The sequence below is a fragment of the Paralichthys olivaceus genome, chromosome 13, assembly GCF_024713975.1.
Source record: "Paralichthys olivaceus isolate ysfri-2021 chromosome 13, ASM2471397v2, whole genome shotgun sequence".
In the NCBI taxonomy this organism is placed as follows: domain Eukaryota; kingdom Metazoa; phylum Chordata; class Actinopteri; order Pleuronectiformes; family Paralichthyidae; genus Paralichthys; species Paralichthys olivaceus.
The window spans coordinates 8,820,295-8,830,823 of record NC_091105.1 but is presented as its reverse complement, the minus strand read 5'-3'; the positions used below and the strand labels follow the sequence as shown (position 1 = coordinate 8,830,823).

General features: G+C 41.5%; 1 protein-coding gene across 1 annotated transcript; it reads left to right on the top strand.

Moving 5' to 3' along the window:
• Window positions 1–2,058: 2,058 nt before the first annotated feature.
• sbk3 (SH3 domain binding kinase family, member 3) lies at window positions 2,059–7,477 on the top strand. The gene is made up of 4 exons (XM_069537043.1): window positions 2,059–2,501; window positions 4,570–4,717; window positions 5,199–5,401; window positions 6,476–7,477. The coding sequence occupies exons 1-4, from the start codon at window positions 2,496–2,498 to the stop codon at window positions 7,256–7,258; spliced, it is 1,140 nt and encodes a 379-aa protein (XP_069393144.1). The 5' UTR covers window positions 2,059–2,495; the 3' UTR covers window positions 7,259–7,477.
• The last annotated feature ends 3,052 nt before the right edge of the window (window positions 7,478–10,529 follow it).

Here is a 10,529-nt window from a genome sequence, read left to right as displayed (position 1 = left end):
GTAAAGAAAATCTGTAAAATATCAGTTGAAATATGTCACAGCTCGTACCAGGAAACTGGAACTTTATGTGCCCTGTGCAACTTCAGCACTAATATATTTAGCCAATGACAAACACATAAATCTCTGGAATAATATGACATGGCAATTTATGCCAGGTGTCTTTTTTAAGTGAGAGAAGAAAGAAGTCTTGACGTTTTCTCCCAGTTAACATTGTGCACGTTTACAAAATAGCTGAAAAGAGATGGAAGAGAAAACCATCTGTTGTGTTAGCTGAGACAATTTCCTTTTTTAGACAGAATAACAAATTAGTCAGAACATACATCATGCAACTGTCAGCAAAGATTACATGATGCTTACATTGTGTAAGTACATCAGCATCAAGTGTGTACATTTGGACATGTGTACTTCTTATGTAAAGCATTTGTGAATGAAAGAGACTCTCTGTTGGCATCTCTCTCAGAAAGCAATGACAGTTGTGTTTTGGTGGTGGAGTGGTTGTCACAGCAGGGGCCACAGGACCCTATGGTGCAAGCACAAACATGGAAATACATATTGGTCATTGAAAGCCTCAGCACAGCAGTGGCAGTAACCTAAGAGGCGAACGGCCGTTGTGATAGCAGCCAGTGTTTGTGTTACATAACGCACAGCCATCAAAACGGTCGCAATAATAGTCCTGTAGTATGTAGTACCAGGGGAAATCTATCTGAGTGCAGAGAAAGAGGAGGAGAGCGTTAAAGTTGTGGGAGGTGGAAAAGTGGCCTGACCTGCAGCTGGTGATAAGTAGCAAACAGAGCTGGCATGTAGACAGCAAAGCAGAGAATAAAGCTGTTTGTGAGGCAGGGTTTCAGCTGTTAGCCATGTCCCTGTGCGGTGAGAGGCAATAATATACACATGGAAAGAGATACAGGGGGATTTCATGAACTAGAGAAAGCAAGAGCAGGAAGATTAAGGAGATGAAAATCTTAAATGTTCAGAATCAAGAGACTAGAAAGTGTCATGAGGTAGTGAAATGGGTTTGATACACAGTATTTCCATTGGTAAAGGAAGTACTACATTTTAAAGTAAAAGTACAAATAAATAGACATAAAATTACCAAAGTGAAGTAAAAGTACCACATTAACTTTTTATTAAAAGTAAAAGAAAGTATTTGATTTTAAATGAACTTAAAGTATAACATTTTGTTGTAGAGTGTAGTCTATCCCCTGATGCAACAGTCTACAACATTATTATGATTGAGTCCTTTTTCTGAATCAGTTTCAGGTGTTTCTTCACCAGAGATGCTGCTGCTGCAGGAGATGGGTTCTGAAGTATCCACTCTGATCTGATCTGTGGATCAACCCCCCTCTAAGTATTGATTGATTTTAAAACCATAACAAACAATATGAGCATGTAACACAATGCGTAAATTAATTAAAAAGCACAGATATTTGTTTCAATATGTAGAGGCTTAAAAGTAAAAAGAACTTGGAAATCAATCTACTTAAGTGAAGATACATTAAAAATGCAAAGTACAGTGACAAATTAAATGTACTTTGTTATATTCAACCAATGTGAGTTTCAAACTGCATCATTTTGTCCCCTGCACATTTAGACAAGAATGAAGGACACACAGGAAAAACAAGAGAGAGTGATGCTGGATAATATAACGTTTCATGTGGCTCACGTCTCTGTAATCCCAGCAAGATTCAGGGATCACAGATACAGCTGGGGGGGGCCTATTCCAATCATTCCTGCATACCTGTTGATCAGATGAGGAATCCCTCACTGTGGGGACATTTCACTGACTCAGACTAGAGGGGGTGAGGGTGAGAAAAGAGAGGGAGAGAAATGGAAAGAGAAGAGGGAGGAGGAGAGGTGTGTGGTGGGGGGGGGTGTACGTGGGTACAAAGTGAGTGACAGCTGAGGAGAGAGGGGGAGGCAGAGGAGTGACAGGTTAATGTGGTCAGGCTTTCTGACAGACTGGGAGCTGTGGGATGGTCAGAGAGGGGAGAGAGGGGGAGCACACAGGGAGTGGATGGGGGTGAGGCAGCAATGATGGTGTGTGTGTGGGGGGTGGTGGTCCTCAGGGGTGAAATACCTTGTAGCTGGTTCACGCGTATTTGCCAGCATAGCAAGCAGGCGAGAGGCTGTAAGAGGGAGTTGGCACAAGAGTAGGAAAAGAGAGGGAGAGAGAGAGAGAGAGGGAGAGAGAGAGAGAGGGAGAGTTCAGTGCGTGTCTCTTGGGGAGAAGCACACAGTCAATGTCCAGGTCTGCAGCAAACATTAATGACCCTCCTCTATAAAGCTGCACTGCTGCTGCATGGACCCTCGGAGCAAAGGCAACAAACCATCAACAGCGTTTCTAATTTATTTTTGAACTCAAGGACACACTGTAGGGCTCCAGCACAAACTGGCCACTAGTGACACTGACAGCAGCTTTTCTAGGAGTTTAAGTTTCTTTAGATGCTGAAAAGAGTCAAGACAAAGTGACCAGAGATCAACCAGCCGAACAGAAAATGACAGTGAGTATTGTGCAAATCTTTACATGCACATGCTAGATAACAAGTCATATTCAAAATATTCTATAAGAGTCATAGTCTGCTGCAGAAAACAAACAGACATAAGCCAAAACACTCAAATGCAACAATCACTCTGTACATGCAAATGCTTGTGGGTTTCATATATACCATTATTATTGTGTTTTTGCTGCTGGATGATGTGATGATTTGCAGGAATGTCACAAATTCATTCATGGCTTTTATTCATTTACTGTCGAGGTTTGACAGACAACGTGTTGAGAGGATTTTCAGCTTGTAAACTTTTAGCACTTCGACCAGACTTCAAATTTGTTAATCAAGTTAGCTGCTTCTTGAAATCTAACTTCGCTCTCTGCTTCATGCCAAGGGCCAATTGGGATTAATTAATAATCATCTCATCTTGCAAGGACATGACAAATATTAGGATGCTCCGCATGCAACAAATGTTTTAGGTGCGTGGGTGATGATTTATGTGTTAGAGCAGCTAAATCAAATCTATACTGTGACCTGCATATAACTCCAGCTGTGGGAAATGTGCAAAGTGTAATAAATTATATTAATATGGAATGAATGGCAGCTGGAGAATGTTGTGATATGATAACCACAACCCATCAGAGTTACTCTGTGGGTGAGATTGAAATGCAGCATTTAAACAATGTGCTTTGAGCTAAAACACACAACGTATCTCTATTCCATCGTTCATATCTAGTTTCTATTCTAGTTTATCATTATAAAATGAGATTAGATAAAATTGATCCATACACCAGTGATGTTCAGTTGTTAAAATAGCAGGCAGGTCAGAATGAGGTAGACAAGAGAATGCAAATATAAAAATTGTATGCAAATTATATACACATTTCACTGTAATGGTTTGTATGAAAGTAAATTATTATTATATATTATGTTTTTATCAATGTGCATAGTTAATTCTTTTCTATAAGGTGTCCTTTGAAACGCAATGTCTTCAGTTTTAGTTTCAGTTCATCTGAAGATCTCAAATGTTTTGTAAAATTATCCTTTTTGTAGATAAAAAACTGGAGCGTATTGTTGCACCTGCAGAGCAGCATCACTTTATACAGCATTGATGTTGAGGCAGCTGTGTTTAAAATAGAGCTGTCTTGTCAGATCTGTGCCATGAAGCCGTCTCGGACTGGCTGAAACCTGTCATCTTATTTTTGGCCGCACATTAGATCCATAGTTTATCAAGTGACAACTCATAACTGACATCCATCCATTCACACTTCTGGCACGAAAAACTGACCTTAAGTAACTTCTACATGATAAGAAAACATTTTGATGACCATAATCACGTTTATTATCTATAATTTGATTAGTGGAGTGATAAAAGGTGTCACAATTGTTTGCAAGAGTGTAACAGAAGTAATCTAATTAAACTCAGTTATGCAACCAGCGTAAGGTCAAAAGTAAAAATATTTCAACCTCCTCAAATCGCTTTAGGTTTTGCGTAAAGCCTCGTGTCGTAACTGTTTACACCCTTCTTAATTGGCTGGGGCATGTGGGGGGGGATATACTTCAAAGCAAGTCATCATGGATGTGATTTCACAAAACAAATAATGACGGTGAAGATTGAATGACAGCACCAAATGTTCTCATCACACACATCAGGTGTCATGTTGACATCTGAGGTTGGTCCTGTCTATAGGAAAATGGAGATCAAGGTGGTATCATCACCCAGGATGTTAAATGCAGGTGGAGGTAGATCCGTTCATTCTATGTTAGCACAAATGAATGAGCTTTCAGAAGACAATGAAATCCACCAGAGCCTCATGAGAGTTGCTATCACTATTTCAACTAATAGGATACATGGGATTATTGGTTGAAAGGTTCTCATTACGCAATGAGCCATGGTGCAGGTTCAGATAACACATCAGTAAGTGGAGCCTTAGATTGAGATTCATTCTGTGAAGGTATCGATCATAACATCAACACATGTCACTCGAGCTCTGGATCTTCTTTCTCTTGACGCCACTGAACCAATCATCTTGTGTAGACACTGAATGTGAACGTGTGTGTGTGTGTGTGCGCTCCTCAGACTGCAGCAGCTCAGGATCTTGATGAGCTGTGCTTCCTGTCGGCACAGTCCATGCCCAGTCTGAAAGTATCCGAACACTACAAGGTGGTCAAGCTCCTGGGAGAGGGATCCTATGGAAAGGTCGTTCTGGCGGTACACAGAAAGAGAGGTCAGTGCAAGAGTCAAGGCGAAAGGTTGTGACAGGTTAAACTCTTATTGCTTCTCAATTTAAACAGCCTGTGAGCACGTTGAGAGATTTCCCCTCAAACCTCCTGATGATAACTCCTCGATTACAACCCCTCAACTCCACCAAGCTCACATTTCTTTGTAATGAAGAAAGTACAGTGTTGTTCAGCGCAGCAGAAATGTGAGGACAGATCTGTCTTTTGATAGTGTTCGCTTAACCTTTTACACTCCTGTGCCTGTAATGAAGTGCTTTAGTACATACTTTGGGATAGAGTTGCTGCGATGGGGTACAGCTGTGAAACAGAGTCTCCCCAAAGGGGAAGTTATATTTGTTCACAGTGTCAATGATGGACAACACTCACATTCCTGTAGCAATGACAGCTTTTTTTTTTATATCTCTTTCTTTTTCTCTGACTAAAGCTGATTCAATATTCTTTTACTCACCTCATCTTATTTTTCTTCAGGAACTCCTATGGCTCTGAAGTTCTTCCCTCGTCAGTCCACCTCCCTCTACTCTTTCCTGCGGGAATACAATCTCTCGCTCTCCTTCTGCACCCATCCTTCTCTGACCCGGGCTCTTGGGATCTTCTTTTCCACGCCGACCTATTACGTGTTTGCTCAGCAAGCCGGACTGTACGGTGACCTCTACAGTGTGATTGTCTCAGAGGTCAGTTAAGCTGAAATGAGCTGTTGATTCCCTGCATGACGAGGAGATAGAGGACGTTTCCTCACGTTTCGGTGAACAAAAAGTTTGAATACTGTCGCCTAGAAGAATCCTGCTAATACACAACAGTAGATATGTTTGTACAGAAATATGCTGGCTCAAACGATGACTTAACATATTACATATCGAATTTCCATGTAAGTTTTTTACACAAGTTCAATGTAAAGGGTAACTTTTAATAAACAATATTCATCTAATAAATCAACTAAATTGAGAATGATTTGATTAAATAATGCCACACTTATACATAAATATATACATTAAACACAATCTATTTATTGAAATCACTCTCAATGTATTGAGGCACAAACTCAACATGATAGAAAACACTTCATTAATGGGACCCTACACATTGGACTTATGTCATAAAGTTAAAATGTAATTGAAATACATAAAGTCAATATCATTTTTTTGAGTTTACTTCCTTAGACAATATCTTTTTATGGCCTCCAAATGTGAAATCTGTTGAGAAGTGTTACATCACAGCAGTAAAATACTGGAACATTCAGCTGTTTTTTGGAGAAAGAAGCTGTTTAAATAATCATCATTTAACCAAAGCCACAAATATTCCCTAACTTTGACCACATGTACTTTTAAAAACAGAACGATTCCTTCTCTGGAATGTTGCCAAATGTGAAAGGCTTCGTCTTCAGCGTGAACGTTCATGGAAACTCTAACTGCTGATCCAGTCGTTTCGAGCTTTCGTTTCTGTCAGCAAAAACCTGAGACGTGCTTGATAACAGTTTCCAGCTCAGCCCTCTTCTGTGTTTGTGTCCCTGCCAGTAACATAATAGAGCAGTGATAAGAGTAAGAGCACCCTGATCTCACTGAATGAAGAGGGAGCATGTGAAATGAGCATCACCAACAAGCTCGGTGACGCAGAGTTGATTTGTCTTTGTGCCAACAATGTATTGTGTAAACCAGACTCCAACTAATCTTTATTCAAAATGAAAGTTGCTCTCAGTTATGAAAGGCACGTTTTATGTTCTTGACTGATCCAGACTGTCTCTGTTCTAGCTCGGAGTGGATGAAGAGTGTGTCCAGAGGGTGATGGCCCAGCTGAGCGGTGCTGTTACACACCTCCACTCCCTGGGCTTCGTCCACCGTGACATCAAACCCGAGAACATCTTTCTGTGTGACAGTTCCTGTCGCTGGGTCAAACTGGGCGACTTCGGCCTCGCCCGGGCCATCGGGACCACAGTCCGACCTGTCTGGTACGACTCGCCCTTCTGTACTCCTGAGGTGGAGTCAGCTAAGGAGGCCGAGAAGGAGATGGAGAGGCGGCTGAGTGAAGGGACTGAAGAAGAGATGGAGGACATTTGGGTAACAGTGGAGCCCTGCATCGACAGCTGGGCCCTTGGCGTCCTCGTCTACTGCCTCTTAACCGGCTGCTTCCCCTGGGAGGAGAGCACCCATGACGACCGTGGCTACCGCAGGTACAAGGAGTGGTTTATCCGTGAGGCTGAAAAGGAGGACGTCAGAGACGTTGGGTGGAGGGGCGAGGGGGAAAAAGACAGTTACACCATCATGGAGAAAAACCCAAGAGACAACCCTCCTCCGTCACAGTTTGAGGGCTTCAGTCCACTTGTGATGACTCTTTTCAAGGAGCTGCTCCACCCTGAGCCCAAACAGCGTGGAAGCCCGGAGGAGATCCTGAGCTACCTGGGAGGGCCGTGGCTGATGGAGACGGAGCGAGAGGAGAGGAGGAAAGCAGAGGAGGCAGAGAAGGAGGCCAGAAGAATCAGAGAGGCAGGTGGAGTGGAGGAAGAACTGTTGAGGGAGGGAAGAGGGGAGAGATAAACTTTATAAAGCCAAACGCATAATGAATGTAAAATTTCTTACCATGAGTATTTCTGTGTGTAAATATACATTTTACTCCAGTGCAAATTTTTACATGATATGGTTCTGTATTTTTCATATTTTTATAAATATTTTTGCTTTAGTTACAACTTTAACTGTTGCATATATTCCAGTGTGTGTGTATGTGTGTGTGTGTGTGTGTGTATGTGTATGTGTGTGTGTGTGTGTGTGTGTGTGTGTGTGTGTGTGTGTGTGTGTGTGTGTGTATTAATGAGAAGAGTCTACAAATCATAGAAGAAACGCTGAGATGTATTATATTATCTATAGACTGTGTTTTGGAATTCTTGTCTGAATAAAGTGAAACTTACATTAACTTAACATTTGCTTCTTGTGACAATTGCAAATTAGTAAATAAGTCATGAAGGTTTTATTAATTGAACAATAAATCTACAAAGTTGTCTCATACCAAACAAACATAATTCATGAATTGCAAAAAGTACGACACTGTGACAAATGTCAGGTTGCCAGTATTTAAATAGTACTGAAAAATAGAACTTAAATTGATACAATTCTTGAATCCAAAGGGTTTGGATTTAGAAGTTGTATAATTAACTTAATCTAAAAATGCACACGTAACTTTAAAAACCAAGAAATCAACAAAAAAATACAATTATATAAGAAAAAAAACACCAGATGGAGAGGCCACAACTGAATGAAATAGTTTAGGTTCATGTTCGCTTTACTAATATAATTATTGTTTCATTCAACACTTAAAATAACGAGGAAGAACGCCGGTCGAAATATCCTTCTGGAAGTTGAACTGTGTGGAGCCATTTGTAATTGAAAAGACCATGTGCCTCAATTAAGGATAAACATATATAACTTCAGTATGGCCTCTAAACCAGACACCAAATAATTAAATTAAAAATCAATTACGTATAAATAATAACTGACGACTTATGAAACCTATAAATAGAGACCTTGGGAAGCTATAGCTGTGAAAAGCAGGGACATCTTTGACGTGGTGAAGCAACAGGTGCAGCCGAACAGACCAAGCACATCTATAATTGGACTGAACAATACATCCTGTCAGTGATTCTGTATCAGCACGCTCTGCTCACACGTCTGCACGATGCAGAGCTCAGGTGTTTTACCTGCAGCCACAGGAGACGCGATATTCTCCTTTACTTCCTGTCTAATGCCTCTGCAGCTCAACAAACAGTATTAAAATACACCACACTGTATTTAAACATGAGTGATTGACTTGTTGACAGTGACACAAACCTCACGTGAAATCTACACTTCAGGGCAGTGACCTCAATACTGTTCAGGGTGTGAGTCGCCCTACATCTGTCTCCGAGGACAATTCCCGGTTGAAAAATCACCTGCGGTTCCGTGCGCAGCGCCCCCAGAAGAATGCCCTGGTATTACCCAACGGCCAATTCATGCTACATTAGCATTTGGTTAGGCCGAGTTCCACCATCATAAATTAATACAAAATGCCTGACACAAAAATGAATCCTCAGATTAACTTTCACAGCATGCACGATATCTAAATTTCAATTTGGAGGGGATCCCTGTTGGTAGCGAGCTGCTAATGCGCAGTGGGAGTTTGTGTATGTCAGTGGGGACTGTGCTAACCCCTGCTAAGGACCACTCCAGATGGATTTATAAATAGAGCCCAGGTCCATCTATTTACAAACCATGCACATCATCACCTCTCCCGGACTATCTGCACTTCACAACCCTCCAAACGCAAAAGTCAGGCTGTCCTGGCGCCTGCAGCAGCACAGTCGGATGGAACACTGTGACCCATCTTACCTCGTCTCTGCTCCCTCTTTTTATCTCTGACCCTTTGCTAATTACTTTTCCCTTTCTCAGGTCATGCCACTTTAGCCTTTGTCGTTCCCTTTCATCTTTGCTCCTGTGGTCACATCTGCTTTGTGCACCATTGGAGACTCATCTATCTTTCATTCCCTCAATCCTCTCAGGCCACCGCTACCACGGAGCAAGAATCACAGGTCGTCTTCAGCTGCGTCCCATAGTGTGTTTACATTAAAACATGACATATCTCCTGTAGTAACGACCATGTGAGATGCTATTTTCCAACAACAACAGAGGGAACAAGGCTCATGTGACATTCGGGCAGGGAGTTAATGGAGGACCCCAGGTTGACAAATGGAAACACATGGTGCGGACCACAGACAATAGAGTGCCAACACAAAGTTGCTGGTCGAGGTGCAAATCTGCTGAAGGTCCATGAGGACAGAGAGCAGGGATGATGAAAACAGGAGAAACGAGGACAGCTATACATGTGCACTGATTGTCCTTTGAAAAAGCTTTTAAAATGTCTCATCAGGGATTTAAAACCACTTTCGAATCAACGGTGCTTGGGCCTTTAAGCATTTGCGAAGATTAAAAAACAGGCTCCGATCTTGCAACTCGAGAAGCTTAGATTTATATTCGTCAGCAAGATTCAGATTTCATGCAACCAGCATTGAATGAAACTCACTTTAGCACAAAAGGTCAAACTTTGTAAGGATCGTCATTTTCTGTCTTTCAAACATCTTCTGAGTTGACCTCTTACATGTTGCGTCACAGTAACCTTTAACTCTGTCTTCATGACATTCAGTTCAATTCAAAAGACTTTATAGTCATTGCACGGTCGTACTTCGTACACTAGCACAACGAAATTGTCCTCCTCCTCGATGCCAAACCTACAATTAACAAGACACAAACCACTACACAAATTGAGAAAAAACATGAAGACATAAATGAAAGCTTGTTGACTACGACAGGTAGAGAAACGAGACAGAGACATGTAGCCGGCAAATGATATTAGATATTAAGCCTGATATCTGGTAAAAGATTTCACAGGTCAAGAGAGTGATATGAGAGCTAGATTAATGGCCAGTGGTGGAATAAATCAAGAGTGTGTGTGGCCAAATGTCTGAAATGTATCCCCAGAAAGAAGCCAAACACTTTGGTCATCGTGGCCTAATATTATATCCACAACCTCAATTGGCTCTGTCACATTGCAGCTTGTTAAGTCTCAGCTACTTTAGTTGCTTTAGCAGGTTCACTGGAAGAACTTTGAATTATCACCACTGCACAGCAGGAAGCACTGATGACCAACTCTGAATCTGGTTTATAAATATGTCATTAGACAGCATTTTCTGGGATTTGCAAAGTGTTAATGGGAGAGTTTGGTTTAGTGCTGTGTGTGCACGAGTGTGTGTTCACACGCACAGGAAACACGGCGGCACATGAA